Below are 20,659 nucleotides of genomic sequence, written 5' to 3'. Positions count from 1 at the left end.
TGACCCTCCTAACTACATCCATTGGGGCACCTGTAAAGTGACTCTTTTGGCACAGGTCATAATCTCACAGTTGTGAGATCAAGCCCTGCATTGGGCTCAGTGTGGAGCACAGAGCCTACTTGGGATTTTCTCTCTCTCCCTCTCTCACTGCCTCTCTCCCCTGCTTGTGCTCCTTCTCTCTCAAAATAAATAAATATACTTTTTAAAAATTGCCACTATCTGTGCAGAGTTAATCGCATTATAGTGTTTCTTCAATTTTATATTCCCTGGTAAACAAAACATATAATTCTGTGAAAAATACAAAATGTTAGATATTTTCTGTGGTAGACAGGATAATGGATTGCCCAAAGTTGTCCATACCTTAATTCCTAGAACTTGCAAATGTTACCTTACATGGCAAAGGGACTTTTCAGATGTGATTACGTTAAAAGCCTTGAGATGGGACTGTTATCCAAGATTATCCAGGTAGGCCCAAAGTAATCACAGGGGTTCTACATGGGAAAGAGAGAGGCAGGAGAGGATCACAAAAGATGTGACCACAGAAGCAGAGATGAGAGTGGTGCTACTCTGAGGAAGGGGCCATGAGCCAAGGAATGCCGGCCACCTTAAAAGCTGGGAAAAGCAAAGACAGGGATTCACATCTAGAGCCTTCAGAAGGAACCAGCCCTGCCAACACCTGACGTCAGCCCAGTGAGGCTGATTTTGGACTTGTGACCTCAAGAACTGTAAGAAAAAGCTTTAGGATGTTTGGTGACACTAAGTTTGGGGTAATTTGTTATAGCAGCAAGAGGAAATGAATACATTTTCTAATAAAAATTCTCCCATTTCAGGATAAATGAAACAAACACGTAAAGATCTAGATACAGATATAGATATATGTAAAGGATACAAGTCCATTCTGATAACACTGCACCAGTTTCTTGACAGATTTAAGTTGTTCTTCTTCTAAATCATCCTAAAACAAGTTATCTATTTTAGTTCTTTTGTACTGTTAAATATGTTGAGATATTAAAAATTTTCCTGAATATAAAAAGAAAGTAAATTGAAACTGTTAATTATTAAATTACTATATTATAATGCAAGCATTATAAAATACTTCCTCAAACAGTGAAGGTAAAAATAAATATATCATTTAAATTTGATTAGGAAGGGGCACCTGGGTGGCTCAGTCGGTTAAGTGTCTGACTTCAGCTCAGGTCATGATCTCACAGTTCGTGGATCTGAGCCCTGTGTTGGGCTGGGCTCTGGGCTGACAGCTCAGAGCCTGGAGCCTGCTTCAGATTCCATATTTCCCTCTCTCTCTGTCCCTCCCCTGTTCGCACTTTCTCTCAAAAATGAATAAACGTTAAAAATATTTTTTTTAATTTGATTAGGAAATTGAGAATCAAAACTAGATTAATATAAAAGCAGCATTTGTTTCCATTAATAATATTAACAATACTTGAATTCACTGAGCATTTTTCTATGCCATGCACCATTATGCTCTATTGATGCATGTCATTTAATTAATTTTTAAAATAATCCTATTAGGAAGGTACCATTACTATCTCTATTTTCCAGAATAGGAAACTCAAGTGGAAACACTAATTTGTCCAAAATCACCTAGCTAGTAACTGGAGGTGTTAGGAGTCAAAGTTGGCTATCTGACTGTAGAAATTGTATTTTTAACTTCTAAACCAAGCCCAGTGTAATGGCTCAAACATCTTCAGCAAATTAAAACAAAACTAAAAAAACAAAACAAAACAAAGAAACAAAAACAAAACTCAATACAGTGATATGTTTGTTTTCATAACTGAATCACACTGTCCTTTTAAAGTTCTTAAATTGTTCATAAGAAGCTGTGGCATTTTCTATACATTTTTTTTTTTTTTTGGTCTGCCTTTATTTAAAAACTAGTTGGAACTTTATGTAGTTGGGTTTTCTTTTTTTTAATGAAGGCACATTCAAAATTAAAAATAACTTTCACAACAAACACAGCCAGCAAGAGATAAATTATTCTTATAAGGGCCATTATTATTATTGTGCTTTTTCTCTATGTGAAAATGTGAGACTAAAAAATGCTAACACAGTAACTAAATTTTTGGCCTACTAATCACTAGACACTTTTTTTGATTGGCTCTACCATGATCAACCCATTTTCCACATATTAAAAGCATGAAATCTTCATCCTGTAGTCATGTTATAGTGTGTGCTGGCTTTTAGGCATGCAATCGATTCTTAGGTAATGTCAGGAGAGTGTGGTGTGTGAGCATGCATAAAATGCATTTATTATCCTTCCTCCCAATGCCTACACTCTCCACTTTGAGGCTCAGATCTGAAATAATTTTATTTCCATTCCATTCTGTATAAGATCCCTCTCAAAGTAGATTAACTTATGAATATGTCTGAGTGTGTATATATCCAGATTTCATGTCAGGAAATTTTAAGTAGTACATCATGAATCACTTTTTCTACTCTTGTTCCCCACATCCTTTTTGGTAACAAGCAATTAATAGAGGCTGGAGGAGTCTTCCTGTACTCTTGATACCTTCTGTTTATATCTACCATGGATTTGTCCATCCCACAAAACCAAATGAAATCTCCTCCTCCAGCCTCCATACCAGGTAAAACACATTCATACTAAATTCAAACAGTCCTTGAATATGAGAAATGTTCCTATTTGAAATGTTTTCAACAAAAAGGAATAAACAAGACTTATTTTGGGGGAATACATGTTACCTTTCAGGGAAATCATAGTTTATAAGTGATACAGTAGAGAAATTTTCTCTCAAAGCTTACTTTATCAGTTTCTTCAAGGAGTTTGATGACACGATTTAGGTCCATGGTCTTGAAAGCACCCTAAAAAACATACAACTCTTACAATTCTGTGTCATGAGAGTCAAGAAATCACATCAAGCACACTATTTTCCTATGATATCATCCCTCAGCAACTTAAAAGTATCTTATGACAAAAAGATAGTGAGGAGAAAGGGATAATGGAGGGATGGGCAAAATGGGTGAAGGGGAGTTAGAGATAGAGACCTCCAGCTATGGAATAAGTTACAGGGATGAAAAGTACATACAGCATAAGAAATAGAGTGAATGGTATTCTAACAGTATTGCATGGTGACAGACAATAGCTACACTTGTGATGAGCATAGCATTAACTATACACTTGTGGAATGACTATGTTGTACACCTGAAACTAATGCAACATTACATGTCAACTATACTTCAATTTCTATAAAAGATATGGAGGGGAGAATGAAAAGCAGATGAGACCTTATAGGAGTAAATAAATTTTGGAGTTGAAAAAAATAATAAAAATGCCTCTTGAATTCTAGTATTATCTTATAATCTTATGGTCTTTAAATTTCAAAACATCTGTAATAATCGCACTTCCATGCTTTGGAAAATGAAATGATCTGGTACATATATATTCCACATCCCACACATGCACAATACGTTGAGTTTGTCTATGCAGATATACATAAGACTCGCTTCTAAACTACAGGTAGGAGATCATCTTCCTGAACTAGGTATCCCCTTTCTCAGTTGGTATCAGCATTCTTACAGTCATCAACATTAGAAAACAGAATGTCCAAGTTCTATAGATTTTACGTTTTAAATATTTCTTTTTTTTTTTAATTTTTTTTTTTTAAACGTTTATTTATTTTTGAGACAGAGAGAGACAGAGCATGAACGGGGGAGGGTCAGAGAGAGGGAGACACAGAATCTGAAACAGGCTCCAGGCTCTGAGCTGTCAGCACAGAGCCCGACGCGGGGCTCGAACTCACGGACCACGAGATCATGACCCGAGCTGAAGTCGGCCGCTTAACCAACTGAGCCACCCAGGCGCCCCATTTTAAATATTTCTTGAGCGCAACTGATTTATTGACAGAGTTGTGAAGGTATCCTGCTGTTCTCAGTGCCTCTACTCTCCCACCCTTCATGGTCCTCTACTCTATGGTGAATAATAAAACTCAATTCTGAACATAACCCATCTAAATCATTCAGTTACTCTCCATTAGTGCCCCTCACCCCTCCTCTATTTTCCTTCCCTTGGTTAAACCCCACGGGTGCTTCAAAACTCAGCTCAGGTGTTGCCTCCTCAAGGGAAGGAAAAAGAACAAATGTCCTTCCTTTGTGCTCCCATAGCACCCTAAGTTCCTTATCCACTACAATTCCCATTATGGTTCTAGAATGGTTTGCATGTTTATCCCCCGCCACACCCTACCCAAAGCTCACTCAAGGCAAAGACTTTTGTTTTCTGGCACCCCAGCTCCAGAAACTGGGCCTGGCATATGAAGTTATTTGTAGGTAAGCGGAGAAGGAAACAGGAAGTGCTATCATCCCAAATTTAAGTACTTATACAAAAATCTCCACATTTTAAATTCAGTTTTGGGGATTAATGCTTTGTTGCATGACGTTTTCTTCCCTTTTTTTTAACCTTTTTTAAGTTTATTAATTTATTTTGAGAGAGAGAGAGCACACACATCAGCACAGAGACCACTTCAGATCCTCTGTCCCCCTCTCTCTGCCCCTTCCCTGCTCATGTGGGCTTTCTCTCTCTCAAAAATAAATAAACATTAAAAAATTTTTTAAATAAAAAAATAACTTCAAAAAAATTATATAAAAGATGATGATATAAAAAAATTCAAAAGGGAAGAAAATCCTACTTATTCCTATCATCTAAATACATCTACTTTTATATATAATTTTGTTTTTATGTTTATTTTTATATGCTACTTTTTGTTTACATGTATAAATATATAATTTAACTTAGTGTTAACACCATTGTATTTTGATTTCTAAATCTATAATACATATCTTTCCCTATGTCTACATAGATATTATTCTATTGCCTCTTAAGTCTAGAATTTCCTTTCCTTTCACAATTACAAACTCATATATTCTAATCTCAGGCAATGTCTTTCAAAAACAATTTTCAGGGGTGCCTGTGTGGCTCAGTTGGTCAGGTGTCCTGCTCTTGGTTTCGGCTTAGGTTGTGAACTCATGGCTCGAGTTCGAGCCCCACACCCGGCTCCACAATATCAGTGCAGAGACCTGCTTAAGATTCTCTCTTTTTCAAATAAATAAACTTAAAAACAAACAAACAAACAAAAAAACAATTTTCAGTAAAGTGCTCTAATTTTAAGTTTGTAGGGTATCTGAGTGAGTTTAACTCCAAATGCTTTTTACCAAAAAAATTAATAATCAAAAAAGATTTTCTAAATACTGATCTTTACCTGGTATTATGGTTATCCTTAAAAACTGTTATATTTTACTGTTAAATTGTTTAAATTATTAAATTTACTGTTACCAAAAAACTTGATAAATAGAATTTTGTCTTTTAAGATTTGAGTTCAGTGCCATCTGCCACTACCTCAGTTGTCTTCTTTCTTCCTCTTGGAAAAAATAGGTTTTTGTTTTAAGATTTTCTGCAATATTGTTTTTGAAGGTTGGAAAGCATATTGAAATGAAAGTCAATGCAACATTTTCTTTTTAATACCTGCATGTATTATCAGAATTGTTTTTCCCAAATGAGCAGGTATAACTTTTATTAAGAAACAGAGAGTAGTAAAGGTTAAAGCATAGATTCCTTTCAGATTTATGTTGATTACTTCATGCTACTCTGTGTGTTACTTGCTTAGCATATATTATATTTTTAAGATTTCTCCTGCCCTCCCTCCTTTAGCCCGTTCCTCCTTCCATCAATATTTAGAAGCAGCTTCTATGTTTCAGAAACTGTGCTAAGTGTGGGGAACAACACTGCTCTGACCTCAAGTAGCTATCAGTCTGGCATGGAATACAAGTAATACAGATAAAAAGCTACAAAATGCTCCCTGGATGCTGAAAGGCGTGCTCTGGAAGCACACAGACTGGAAGCACAGAAGGCATGACACAGTTGCTGTAAAAAGTAATTGGCAGGGAGAGGTGAGAAGGAGTAGGATCTGTGAGATGAACTGAAGGTTTGAGAGGTGGAGACAGGGAGTAGCATATGTGAAGGCCTGGAGGCAAAAGAAAAGGCATTTTGAGGATGGGGAGGAAAATATAGTACAAAGGATAGTGGCTACAGATGATGCTAATTGGGTAAGTAGAGGTCAAATCATGAATAATAACAATAATGATCATAACAATGATGGTGATGTCTATTTCCAGGTACAGTTGTACTTTCCACGTATTTGCTAATTGAATTGTATGAGGTAGATACTATTATTAACCCCACTTTACAGAATGCCTTGTACGTATCCTATGCTAAAGATCTTCAAAAATATTGAATGGTTTGAGAGACTGGATATATAAACAGACAATGGCCAGACTACATATGGCAACAGAACTCTAGCCTGTAATCTCTGCAGCAACCAAACCCAGGAGCTATTTGCTCAGGAAAGTCAGAATTTGGCAATGATTGCCAGATTCCCTATTTTTTGCCCCTCATATTGCTATGTAGGACCACCAGAGAAACCCAAATATGCTTCCCAAATCAATCACATAGAATGCCCTGTTTGTAGCTAGCCCACCTCCAGCTTCCCCATGGCAACAACCTCCAAACAGAGCATACCAGAAGCTTTCCCTTTTTTCACTACAAAGCTTCCCTGCCTGCCTTAGAGTCTCTGCCAAATGTAAGTAATGTTAGCTGACTTCCTATATAGCAAGCTCTGTATATTAAATAGTGCCTGCTTATTCTCATCAGGGTGGTCTTTATTTCCACAGGCTTTAACCAGAGGAGTGTAACAATAAAAAGGCAATTTTGTTTGCTGAGTAGAGACTGAACTGGAAAGGTCTAGGCTGAACTGAAAAGGAGGTAGGAGACATCTGTAACTTGAGGCCTTGACTAAGGTACTAGCAACCCAGGCCGACAACAGGGAATGGAATGAAAAACATCAAGGAGGTAGAGTCTGTGGGACTTAAAGAGTGATTTGATTTGGTGGGAGAGAGAGGAAAAGGTGATGATGCTCCTGGGCTTGGGCAATTATAGAAGTAGTGTCACCCTTTGCTGAGACAGGGAAGGCTGGAGGAAGAGGCCTGTGTTGAGGCTGGAGATAAGTTAAATTGGGGGGCAGAGATTTCCAAATCAGAGACTTAAAGTAATAATTGGAAGAGTTTGGGTAAATGAGATCACACAGCAGAATGAAGCAAAAGAGGACATACAGATGTAAACATGAAAATAATTGCTGTTAACATAAGATGTTTATAGAGAATTGTAAAAACATTTAACAAAACATTTTAAGATCAAGTCTAATAAACTGTTTTGAAGAAAATTAAACCTTTACTTACAGTTACAGGATAAATTTATTTTCCCATTTTACCAAGGGACAGGTCAAAGGGGAGAAATCCTGCTCATTTGATACATGGTTATGGGGAAAGGAACTAATATTTACTGTGGTCCTTTTATGTGTCTGTCTCTGGCACTTTATATCCTTTTTTTTCTTTTTTTCCTAAGTAGGTTCCATGCCCAACATGGAGCTTGAACTCACAACCCTGAAATCAAGAGTTGCATCTTCTACCAACAGAGCCAGGCAGGCCCCTCCACCCCCTTTTTTAAACTTTATATCTTAAGTAGTCCTCGACTTTACCATATAGAGTTGATGAAACTGGGGTATTGAGACCTAACTTGTTAAGGTCACATAGCTAGTACCTGGGCTAGCAAGTCTGTCTGATGCAGGAGTGCTGGTTCTTTGCACCTAAGTTCTCTGCCTGACTTCTCAACTGACCACAGAGGTTATGTCTAGCAATTACCCCAAAACCAGGGTAGGCAATTTTAAGGACAGTCCATGGCAGTATTACATACAGTGGCAGGATAGGACTTCAACTAGAAGATTGTGGAGGTTCTCAGAGGAAGAGCAAATTTGGGCAAGGAAGCTAAGCCATGATACCTATGCAGGCCAAGTAATCACAATTTATTTATTCCACAAACATTTTGGAGTATCTACACTGTGTCAGACATTGTTCTAGTTGCTAAGGATATGGTATTGAATAAAACACAAAATCTCCTGCTTTCCTATGACATCAATATGTTTTGTCTTGCACAGCAAAGAAAACCATCAAGAAAACAAAAAGGCAACCTACTGAATGGGAAAAGATATTTGCAAATGATATATCTGATAAGGGGTTAATATCCAAAATATATAAAGAACTTTTACAACTCAACAGCAAAAATCCCCAAATAATCCAATTAAAAAACGTGCAGAGGACCTAAACAGAATATATTTCTATAGACATATAAATGACCAACAGATACATGAAAAGATGCTCAATATCACTAATCATCAGGGAAATACAAATCAAAACCACAGTGAGCTATCACCTTATACCTGTCAGAATGGCTAAAAACAAGCAAAAAAAAAAAAAAAAGACAACAAGAAATTACAAGTGTTGGTGAGGTTGTGGAGAAAAAGGAATCCTCCTACACTGTTGGCAATAACATAAATTGGTACAGTAGGGAGGTTCCTCAAAAAGTTAAAAATATAAGAACTATCACATGATCCAATAATTACACTACTGGGAATTTACCCAAAGAAAACAAAAACACTGATTTGAAAAGATATATGCACCTCTATGCTTATTGTAGCATTGTAATGTTTACAATAGTCAAGATATGGAAGCAACCTAAGTATCCACTGATAGACAAATGGATAAGGAAGATTTGGTATATACATGTAATGGAATATTACACAGCCATAAAAAGTACGAGATTGTGCCATTTGTGACAACACAGATGGACCTAGAGGGTATTATGCTAAATGAATTCAGACTGAGAAAGACAAATACCATATGATTTTACTCACATGTGGAATCCAACAAAAAACAAATGCATAGGGGCACCTGGGTGGCTCAGTCGGTTACATGTTTGACTTTAGCTCAGGTCATGATCTCAGAATTCATGGGTTCAAGCCCTACATCAGGCTCTGGGCTGACAGGTCGGAGCCTGGAACCTGCTTCAAATTATGTCTCCCTCTCTCTCTGCCCCTCCCCTCCCCCTGCTCACACTCTCTCTCTCTCTCTCTCTCTCTCTCAAAAATGAAAAAATAAAACAAATGAATAAATCAACAAATAAAAAGCAGAATCAGACCTATAAATACAGAGAACAAACTGATGGTTGCCAATGGAGAGAAGGTGGGTGAGGGAAAGGATAGAAAAAATGGGTGAAGGGAAGTGAGAGATACAGGCTTCCAGTTCTGGAATGAATAAGTCACAGGGATGAAATAGAGAATATAATCACTGATATTGTAACAGCATTTTATGGTAGCTGATGGTAACTACACTTGTGAGCACAGCATAATATACATACTTGTCAAATCACTATGTTGTACACTTGAAACTAATGTAACATCATGTTACCTATAATCATATAAAAGTTTTTTAATGTTTATTTTATTTTTGAGAGAGACAGACAGAGAGAGACAGAACACGAGTGGAGGAGGGGCAGATAGAGGGAGACACAGAATCCAAAGCAGGCTCCAAGCTCTGAGCTGTTAGCACATAGCCTGATTTGGGGGGGGGGGGGGGGGGAGGGGGGCTCCAACTCAGACCACGAGATCATGACCTGAGCCAAAGTTGGACACCTAACCGACTGAGCCACCAGGTAACCCACAAATAAAAAAATTTAAAGTGAATTAATATGCTTTGGAGGAGACAAAAATCACTGTTATATAGTTTACTACAAGATGACATATCTTTGGAGGAAAGAAAGTAGGAAGTGTTAAGATGCTTAAGCAACGGTCAGCAAAAGACTCACAGGGAGGGTAACATTTCAGCAAAGTCTTGAAGGAGGTATGAAAAATAGGGGAAAACTCCCGGGCAATGGGCACACCAAGTGCATAGGCCCTCAGGCAGAGGTATAAAATACACCCGGCAAGGTTGAAGAGAAGCCAGGAGGCCAGTGTGGAACACAAAAGGCTTTGTAAGTTATTTATATGAACTTCAATTTCTACTCTGAGCTCAGAGTCAAGGAAGGAAGGACACATAGGTATTAAGATATATTTCCTACACTTAAGGAATCCATATTCTAGGGAAAGAGGCAAAATTTAGACAAACGAAACAGTTGCTAACATAACACAAGTGATAATTAGGTGACAAATGGTGTGACTGAGACCTAGGACTATATTCATTTATGAGAAGATCTGTGAGGGTGAAAATAAATGCTTCCTATTGGGAGAGTACTTTACGTTGGAGAGTAGGGAGGTAGGGTAAGTTTTAAATTCAGAAAAGGGGGAAGGGCATTCATTTAGTAAATATTTAATATCACCTCCTGTGTACCATATATTGTGCTGGGTGCTACTGGGGAATACTGGAAGATAATGGGGGACACCACAGGAAAAGACAACAGGCAAGAATTCTATCTTCTTGGAGGTGGCACTAAACTGAGAATCTGGTACAGATTAAGTACAAATAATACATTGGGAAACCCTGAAAACACAACAGAGAAGTAGACCTGAGGCACTTTAGGGAAGGCAGAGACCTTGGATATCATCTAGTTCAGTGGTTTTGAGGCTAAAAATCACTCGAGAGAGTTTAAAAAAAATAAATTTATTTATTTTGAAAAAGAAAGAATGAGAGAGAGAGTGAGTGGGTGGGCACAAGCAGAGGAGGGGCAGAGAGAAGGAGACAGAATCCCAAGCAGGCTCCACATCATCAGGGCAGAGCCTGATATGGGGCTTGAACTCACAAATGGAGAGATCATGACCGGAGCCGAGACCAAGAGTCGGATGCTTAACCAACTGAGCCACCCAGCCCCTTGAGACAGCTTTTTAAAAAGTACCAGACTCCACATTGGGGATTATGAGTCAGTAAATCTGGGTTAGGAATGAGCTATGTACAGTTTTTTGAACCCCTCAGATGACTATGATGGTCACCCAGGTTTGGGGCACGCTCCTCTCAAACAGGCTTGCTTTACAGAAAATAGAATATTAAGTGATTTGATCAGGGTAATTCTGTGTGGTGACGTAAGCGATAAGAAACTACTGTGGAATCCTGAAAGAGGTTGTGAGGCTCAGAGGGAAGAAGGAGGACCATAAAGTGGTATTTATGGAAAGCAGTTTGGGAAGAGATGAAGAGGTACTGACTAGAAGGATGTGACATTCATCCAAGATCAACTGAAGCTTTGTGGTGACAGGAAAAGAGAGCAAGTAGTTCTTTTAAACTCCATTTGACATCTCTTGTTTTTTAACACACAGTCTGGAACAGTGGGGGTAGGGTTGGAATTTTGTTTTATTTTTGTTATTATTTTGTTTTATAATCTGAATCCACATGAAACTACTTCCTACAGCTATCCAGGAGTTAAATGTTGTGAAATTCTGTAGCACTGTTCATACTTTACTGCAGCTATAATAAATTAAGCATTGCTACTTCAGGTGGGAAATGAGGTCCTTCAACCAGTAGCAATGACATCACCCGGAAACCTGTTAGAAAAGCAGAATCCGGGGCTCCTCCCCAGCCCTACAGAATCACAGTCTGATCTTGATAAGATCCCCAGGTTTTCCAAATGGACGTTAAAGTTTGAGAAGCACCTCTAGAGGGCTTCTGATTCTTTAGAATGAGAACAACATTAAAACAAATAGGAAATTGGGGCGCCTGGGTGGCTCAGTCAGTTAGGCGTCCGACTGTTGATTTCTGCTCGGGTCATGGTCTCATGGTTGGTGGGTTTGAGCCCCACCTTGGGCTCCGCCCTAATGGCATGGAGCCTGCTTGGGTTTCTCTCCCCCTGTCTCTGGCCCTCCCCCACTCATGCGCGCGCTCTCTCTCTCTCTCTCAAAATAAATAATTTTAAAAATAGGACATAAAGGTAAACAATTTGTGATTTCAAGCATAGAATGGAGCTGACTTAAAGCACTGAGATAGACTCTCCAAAGTCACTTTTAGCTACCAGTATATACTTACTGTCTCTCAAGTGTTCCAAGGGTTCCATGAGTCTTTCCTCTACTGGTCTAAGGCAGAGGTCTAAAAGGTTATCATTTCAATGATGGCAAAGATGGCTAGACCTCACTCCGATTAAAGAAACTAAGTAACTCTCAGTTAACTTCTCATGGCCTCATTTGTAAGAACAACTACAAAGAATACCCAAAAAGGTTGAGTGATCATTTCTCCTAGCTCTAAAAAAGTTTTTATCTCCTTTCTTTTGGTAGAAACGGCCTTCTCCAGTACTTTGAAAAATATTAATGCTTCTCCAAGTACTTATTAACAAGCTAGGAACTCCAATTAATACAAAAATAGTTCTACCTGAAAGAGAATCCAAGGCTCTGTAAGGAGGGGTAATAATGAAAGAAAAGGAAAAAAGAAAGGGAAAAGGGAAGGGAGAAAGTACACACACATATACACAGGTTTACTAGTTTTGCTTTACTTGATATGTTGTGGACTATGGCTTTGGCCTGTTAAAAGCATTTCCCTTTTTTTTTTCTTTTTAACCCATGCTAGCCTGCCTCGTGTAACTGTGCCCCCCATCCCTGCCACCTCTTTTACAGCGAGTGAAGGAACAAGAGCCATTAGATACCAAATTCACCTACTTCTCAGTTGTGCCCGGTTCCTGGGCACAACAATGGCGGTAACGTTGAGCCCCCCTGCAGCCTTGGGAGTGGAGAGCTGCTGCTCCTGAAAGTCTTTCTTCTCCCTACCCTATTGGAATACGTCCACAAAACTGATAAGGTAAATTCCCCGTTCCTCCTCATGCAAAAGTGCTGTTGCCCACAGTTAAAACCGTGCAAATGTCAGAGAGTCCTCAGGGAGTTCAATCTTATTCCCAAAGAAGAGGTCCCCAGTCAACTGGCCACTCCCAAGGAACTCTCCAAGGTTCCAGGATGTGGACGTAGGAGACAGGGTTCCTGACGCAGCCTGGGACTCGCAAAACCTCCACAGGAATTCCCATAGTGACCCCACGTCATCAGTGTGAAGAGGTAGGGTAGGATTCCTCCAGAGAATTCACGCTTTAGGGTTTGATCAATACTCTCTAGGGAGGGGCAATGGAACCCTAGTATGAAACAAACGACGTGGAGTTTACAAACACTTCCGCCACGAATGGAGATCCAGCCGAGGGTTCCGAAGTGAAATATCTCAACAGACCAACTTAGAAGAACTAATTTTGTATTCCTAATAAAAATAAACTCAAAACCAAATACAAGTACAGTAAAATATGTAAATTCTGTTCTCTCTCAACTCCGGCTCCATAACCAGCCTCCAATTTCATATGAAAATGAGGCTACTTTCTAATTTTGACAGATTTTCCTTCCCTCCAGGTGTAGGTTTTAAAGTGGGAGCTAATTTAAACACGAGAGATTTTACCCCTATGTCAAGAACATCACTTAGTAACAGGTATCTACGTACAAGCCCATTGCAAACAAAATGCTCATTAAATCCATGATTTTGCTACAAACGTGTCCTTTCCTCCCACGCCCTTCGTGGTCACACTTTTCGAAGAAAAGCGGCAAAACCTTGCTTATTCTGTTTAGTGGGACGGTCCGGGAGAACCTCGCGCCACAGTCCCCAGACAGGTTGGCTGACGACAGCTGGACCCTCCCTCCGGCGGCAGTTCTCGGAAGGATCGGCGTTGCCTTGGGAACCTCCGTCCCGCGGGCTCCGACTGTTTCCACTTCGGCCCCCATTTCCGCCCTTTGCTGCCCCCAGGCCTCTCCCCGCCCCCCCAGATCCCAACCTCCCCTCCACACTTCCCAAAGCACAGACACCCGACCATACCTGTGCGTCCTCGTCCTCCGTCACCACCCCGACCACCGGGATTTGGCGAGGGCTGCCGGACCTGTTCCTGCGGCCCGGTTCCGGGACCTCGGAGGTCCCCGCGGCCTCAGCTACCGACATGGCTGAAGTGGGAGGGAGGGAGGGAGGGATGGGGGGCGGGGGTGGTCCTCCAGTCCTACACAGTTCCCTTAGCCTCAAGATCCACAAAGTCCCCCCCACCAAGAAGAGAAAGCCTCCGGAGAGCCGCTAGGGTCGCGAAAAGCCTCGGGAGTCCGGCAGTGGCCTCGGCCACCACGACGCCACCCTTATTATCAAGCCACCGCAGCCCACCGGCGGACTTCGGCTCCCGCGGACTGGCGGGTTGTTAACAAGCCAGAGCGTTGCCAGGGGCGGGGTCGGGGGCGGCAGAATCGTCGGCTCCTACGGAAGCCTGGGGAGCCAAACTACCCCAAATCCTAAAGGCACCTCCAAGTTGCGAGTAGCTCAGTTTGGTCGCTGGCGGGAGGGAGGCGGGAGTAGACGACCCCGGTACGTGGCAGTGGCGTGTTAGCTTGGCGTCATGTGTTCTCAGTCTTGCTAGTTTGCGCCGGGCCTTAAAGTAAAGCAAGAGTGGGTGGAGAGATGAGGGGTGGATGTGGGTTGTAAGAGTGATGGATGATGGATAGGTAGTTTTAGAGGTGGAGCAGTTTATCTCACCTCAGCCCGTGTCACCTACAATCCCTGCCTTTTCCCTCTTCTGTGCTTTCGTGGCTCTACCAGATAGTTAAATAACAAACAAGGCATAGTACACAGTGTTAGAGGTTTTGAGTCAAATCATGGAATCTAGAGCAAGTTAACCCCTGGAAGCCCCACGTTCCCCCTTTTCTCATAAATTTTTAACATTTCTCCTCAATAGGATTGCTGTGAGAAGACAGAATGAGATGGTAGTTTGCAGATTGGCGTTTTGCACTTAAGTACCCAGGTAAATGGTCAATATTATCATTATCTTTATTATTACTGTTATCTATCCATTGTATTCTGAGTGATGACACAAGGAGGGTCACGACTTTAATGGAAAGCTGCTTATGATAATCATCAGTATAACTTAATCACCCCAAAGGCCATGGCTATGAAAATATCTTAAAGTCCTTTAAACCTTTTCATCTTTTTTTAGCCTGAAGAAACTCTTCAAGATTCATATGTGTTTTTATATTATCTATAAAGTTTATGGCCTTAAAAATTACGGATAACAAACTGCATGAAAATAAATTTCACTTCACCTCTCAGCATTTCTCTCTTCATTTGTAGAATGAGCTGGTCGATCAGTCATTTCTAAGTTTCTTTAACCAGTTCAGACACTGAATGACATTTCTGATGACACAAATAAAAAGAAATGGAAAAACTAGATTGGGCATGCCAGCACTTGATGTAAATCATAGCCAAAGAAACCAAGCTGTTTTGAAAGAGAACTGAGTGTTTCTAGTCTCCATTTCCTCACTTATATTCATTCTTCCACTTTCCTCATTCTTTATCCCCTGAAAGTGCCCTGGGGTCACCACTACATGTGGCCAAAGTCTGTGGACCCTTTCTTGTCCTCATCTTGTACGTATCTCTAGTATTTCTCCCCTTCTTGAAACTCCCTTGCCTGGACTTCAGCTCTCTTTTTGTTTTCCTTTTATCTTTACTCATTGGCATTTTTAGAGCTCCTTGAAGGCCTTAACACCTAGAGGTGGGTCCAATAGGTGTAAGATTGCTATTACTCCAGGAGAGTATAAAGGTTGTGTCAAGTGTATTAACATGAGCTCAATTGCTGTTGCACATTCCAAGTAAACTATATCAAAAGGAGACTGAAATCACTTGAGTAAACACAAGGGGATCCTGTGAGAATGGCACCCAAAACCAAGATAGTAGTGGAGAGCTGACAGTCGGATGATTTGTTTAATCTTTTTTTGTGTATTGAGCCTGGCATCTCCGGATGAGTAAAGATGAAGAGGAGGGACTGTCAAAAAAAATTTTCCACTTAAAGCAAAGTTTATCTGGGAGTTATCAACTGACTATAGTGTTTCAGTGCAAAAGGTGAATCTGATGAGAATCCATAAACCTCAGTGACTGGAACGTCACACTCTCCTCACTGGACTTAATTGCAGACACTTTCCTAACAAATGAACAAAAAGATTTTTATTTTACTTTAATTGTTTACAAATCTATATATTCATTCTGTCCTATATCCACAGTACCAGTTCCCAATGCTTAATTAGCATGACTCCTGTGAACGCTCCCTTTCTAGCACTTAAAAACTCTTTTCCTGCTCAGTGAAGTCAGTGAAATTCTTCATAGGAAGGGGTTCCCTTACCTAGGAAATTAATAGATTCAACTTTGTAATTTTTTTTTTTTTTTTTAGCTCTAATGGTATTTGTTTTTGTTTGTTTTTAATCTTTTTAATGTTTTATTTTATTTTTGAGAGCGAGGGACAGTGTGAGTGGTGGAGGGGCAGAGAGGAAGACACAGAATCTGAAGCAGGCTCCAGGCTCTAAGCTGTCAGTACAGAGCCTGTCACAGGGCTCAATCCCACAAACCACGAGATCATGACCTGAGTTGAAGTCAGACACTTAACCCACTGAGCCACCCAGGTGCCCCTAATGGTATTTGTTTTTATTATTTGACAAATGAGAGACAACCAGGATGGAAATCCTAACACCCCACATGCAAGCCATCTTGAGTGAATTATTTGTTGTTTCAGGAAGGTTCCAAGCTTCTTCCTGCATTACCTTTGCATATTGTTGTACATGGGACTGTCTTCAAATATCTAGCTCCCTGTGAAACCCAGCTCATGTGACTTTTTGGGGGAACCTTCTTTACATCCTCTGTTGGATGCCACTTTATCATTATGGTTTTGTTCTTACCACATACTTAATGGTGTTTATTGACTCATGTGCCCAACCCCTTCCTCTAGAGACTTTGAAAGCAAGGAAAGTCATTTCCCCAGGTTTGCACCCCAACCCCTCAGCATAGTATCTAGAATAGTGTTTCTGAAAGCTTAACATGCATCAGAATAATTTGGAAAACTAATTAAAACCGACTGTCTGAACCACACCTCCTGAGTCAGCTTCAGTTAAGCCTAGGGGAGGTCCAAGGGTTTGCATGTGTAACAAGTTCCTAAGTGATGTTATGCTCCTGGTCAGGCTAATGGTATTCAACAAATGTACATTAAAGATTTCAACGATTATAAATTGGTTTTTAAATTTTAACTGAAGCCAAATTAAGGCATTTCATAAGTTACCCAGAGTAAGGTAAATTATAAGTCCTTGCTGCTCGAAATGGGTCCTTGAACTACCTACATAGGCATTGTTAGGTAGTTAGGGGCTTGTTAGGAATACAGAAGTTCTACCCAGGATGGACCTCCTGAATCAGAATCTCCATTTTAACCAGACTGCCAGGTGATTAGTGTGCATATTGAAATTGAGGAGCACTGGTCTAGCGTGATGCGTGTATATTTTCATTAATGTTGTTTGGGAGTAGTTTTAACGATCTCCATAAAATTGGCTTTCACTGAGTATCCATCTGTGTATTTTCCATTTCCTTTGTTTTCTTACTGGTGATAATATTTGTTTTTCTTTTTGTTAAGTGCACCAAGTTTAAGCTTTTAAAAAGCTTTAATTGTTTATATTAGGTAATGAATTTAATTTTTTTTTGATATTTTATTTATTTTTGAGAGAGAGAGAGACTGAGCACAAGTGGGGGAGGGGCAGAGAGAGAAGGAGACAAAATCCGAAGCAGGCTCCAGGCTCTGAGCTGTCAGCACAGAGCCCAGTGCGGGGCTCAAACTCATGAGCTATGAGCTCATGACCTGAACCAAAGTCGGATGCTCAACTGACTGAGCCACCCAGGGCCCCGGTAATGGATTTAAGTTTAATCATTCACTGAACCTTTTAAAATGTATTGTTTGAAGACTCTAAGTTAAGAGCACAGGACAGTTTCCTGACACCACAACACAGAAGGATCTAAGGGTAAAATGACTAACTATTGAAATGGTAAATTATCTCAGCAAAAAGATAAATTAATAGTAGAGAAATGTATGAGAAATAAATTATGGAGAATAGAAATGTTTCAGTCTGATAACAATTTTGCAGAATTAAACATCTGTTTAGTTACAAATTGCAATTCCTTAAAAGCAGCTATAGATTGAAGATTAACTTGACATTTTAATAATATGTTGTCCTATGTACATTTTTTACTTTTAAAATAAAGCTAAGTATATTTTTTATTTATTTATTTTTTGGTTCTAGTTCAGATTTTTTTTAATGTTTCAAGTTTTTAAATTCTGGTTAACCTATAGCATAATACTGATTTTAGAAATAGAATTTAATGATTCATCACTTACATATAACACCCAGTGCTCACACAACTACCCTCCTTAATGCCCATCACCCATTTAGCCCACCCCCCACCCACCTTTCTCCATCAGAAAGTTTGTTCTCTGTCATTAAGAGTCTGTCTTATGGTTTGCCTCCCTCTGGTTTTCTTTCCCCTATGTTCATCTGTTTAGTTTCTTAAATTCCACACATGAGTGAAATCAGGGTATTTGTCTTTCTCTGCCTTACTTTGTTTAGTGTAATACACCAAGCTTCATCCATGTTGTTACAAATGGCAAGATTTCATTCTTTTTGATGGCTGGGTAATATTCCATTGTGTATGTGTGCACACACACACATACACACATACACACACACATGCACACACACCACTTCTTTATCCATTCATCAATCAATGGACATTTGGGCTCTTTCCATAATTTGGCTATTGTCGATAATGCTGCTATAAACATTGGGGTGCATGTGCCCCTTTGAATCAGTATTTTTGTATATTTTGGGTAAATACCTGGTAGTGCAATTGCTGGGTCATAGGGTAGTTCTATGTTCAACTTTTTGAGGAACCTCCATACTGTTTTCCAGAGTGGCCATACCAGTTTGCATTCCCACTGAAACTAAGGATATTTTGAACATTAATAAATGTAGTATTAAGAAATAACATTGTTCTTCTGATATTTTTTCCTGATACTTGTTTGCACACTGCCTAATTAAGCAATATTTAGTAAAATTGTAATTATTCATTAGCACAACTTAAGAATGTTTCTAGTAAGTATTTTAGATTACATATGAATTCGGTAGTCTCTAAATAATGCCAGATGTTCCAAATGTTCAAACAAATGTTATTCTTTTGTGAGTCAGAGTAATTAATTTTAAATAGAATTTTTATAGCACATAAGAAATGTAATTAGAGTATAGTCTTTGTAGGTTAGCTTTAGGGGAATTATGTAACAGAAAGAAAACATATAAAGCTGGCATTTTATCTACTTCAGTGTTTTAAAAAATCTTTCAGTTTGTGACAGAAACAAAGCTTAAAAGAGAAACAAAATAATTACCTCTTTCTGACAGAATCATTAGTGCAAATTTGGGCGTAATAAATACATGGGACAGAACAAAAGTAAAAGATCAGCCACCTCTGAAGTCAACTATTCTAATAAAAAATGTACTAATAATCCAAATTGCAAGTGACTTTTAAATAGGAAGATAGAAGAGCTATTCATGTTTAATGGAGAAGCTAAATGGTAATATGTAAATGAAATGAATTTATGGAGTGATTTGTACCTAACCAAAGCTTCAGTCCTGTGACTTAGGAATATTCCATGAAATGAAAATGTTCTCCAGCTTTTAGAACTAAAAAGAACTATTGTGTTCACATGGTGGGGGTTACAGTGTAGTAAACCCAGGATAGAACTGTCTTTATTGTGGAGCAGGATTAATCAGACAAGTGTATTCCAATGACATTAATTATTCAAGGTTTATAACTGACTTGACTTGCTCCAATTCCATGGACTCTGTATTAATTTGCTAGGGCTGCCAAAATAAATACCACAGACTGGGTGGCTTATACAACAGAAATTTTATTTTCTCACAGTCTGGAGGCTAGAAGTCCATAAGGTGTCCAAAATTGGTTTCATTCTTGAGGCCTCTCTCCTTGGCTTGTAGGTGGACATTTTGTCCCTTTGTCATCACATAGTCTTCCCTCAGTGTCTTTATCTCCTTTTTATTTTTAATGTTTGTTTATTTATTTTGAGAGAGAGAGAGAGAGAACGGGAGAGAGAGAGAGAGTGAGTGGGGGAGGGCCAGAGACGGGGAGACAGAATCCCAGGCAGGCTCTGCACTGTCAGCACAGAGCCCAATGCGGGGCTTGTTCTTAGGAACCATGAGCTCATGCATGACCTGAGCAGAAATCAAGAGTCAGAGGCTTAACCAACTGAGCCACCCAGGTGCCCCTTTATCTCCTCTTCTTTTAAGGACACCAGTTATCCTTGGATTAGAGCCCACCCATATGACCTCATTTTACCTTAAATACCTCTTTAAAGGTCCTATGAATTAATATGAATTTTAGGGGGATTTAATTCATCCCATAACAGATCCCAACATACTTTGGGCTATAATTTGAATTCTTCTAAGAACAAATTAAAGGATAGAATATGCTTAGTTAAGGCAATACTGGTATTCTTACCTATAGGACATTGATTATTTCTCACAGAAATGACAAATGACTATTCTGATTTAACAATCACTATACATTTGATCTACATGAATCTGTCCCTGGGAGATGCATCCACTCTCAGAGCTTTCAAGTGATCAGGATTTTGAGCCTGCGGGGGGCCCTGTGCACGACTTTGTCAACATCATTTATGTCATGTCGCATTTTCCATTTGAAGAATCCTCTACCAAAGTTAATTTGCCAGCCTAGGTTCCCTAGAGCCTGCCTTAAACAAAGAAACAAACAAACAAACAAACAAACAAACATTTACTTGCTGCCACTTTATTAGTGGGCACTCTCTCTGGGAAGCAGGTGAGGAAAAGATAGAAGTTGAGGCAGGCAAATATAGGTGTTACTTGAGCTGGCCATAGCTTTGGAACAAATGCAGCCAATTGCTCAGTCTTTTATGATGTTTTCATGGAGGCCTTAAGCATTA

At 39.5% G+C, this 20,659-nt stretch overlaps 2 protein-coding genes across 15 annotated transcripts in view; one reads left to right on the top strand and one right to left on the bottom strand.

Annotated features, from left to right (window-relative positions):
• The window catches only part of CFAP69 (cilia and flagella associated protein 69), a 62,032-nt gene extending 47,986 nt beyond the window's left edge, over positions 1-14,046 (bottom strand). For 2 of the 3 annotated variants that reach the window (XM_019443252.2, XM_019443254.2), the window contains exons 1-3: positions 13,669-14,046; positions 2,779-2,838; positions 890-955 (exon numbers count right to left, since the gene is read on the bottom strand). In XM_019443252.2, coding sequence (XP_019298797.2) covers positions 890-955; positions 2,779-2,838; positions 13,669-13,788 — 246 coding nt within the window. In that variant the 5' untranslated portion in view covers positions 13,789-14,046. Of the gene's footprint in view, positions 1-889; positions 956-2,778; positions 2,839-13,668 lie in introns of those variants that run through there. The other variant, XM_019443255.2, reaches the window with a different exon arrangement.
• The window catches only part of FAM237B (family with sequence similarity 237 member B), a 167,725-nt gene that overhangs the window by 82,398 nt on the left and 64,668 nt on the right, over positions 1-20,659 (top strand). For 9 of the 12 annotated variants that reach the window (XR_008420543.1, XR_008420540.1, XR_002078321.2 and 6 more), the window contains 2 exons: positions 12,444-12,624; positions 14,564-14,629. The gene's annotated coding sequence lies outside the window, so the exon portion shown is untranslated. Of the gene's footprint in view, positions 1-11,724; positions 12,625-12,929; positions 13,100-14,109; positions 14,197-14,563; positions 14,630-20,659 lie in introns of those variants that run through there. The other 3 variants (XR_008420547.1, XR_008420542.1, XR_008420541.1) reach the window with 3 other exon arrangements.

This window comes from Panthera pardus, unplaced genomic scaffold, assembly GCF_024362965.1.
Source record: "Panthera pardus isolate Hobbes unplaced genomic scaffold, ASM2436296v1 HiC_scaffold_8, whole genome shotgun sequence".
Lineage (NCBI taxonomy): Eukaryota > Metazoa > Chordata > Mammalia > Carnivora > Felidae > Panthera > Panthera pardus.
This window is presented reverse-complemented; position numbering and strand designations above follow the sequence as displayed.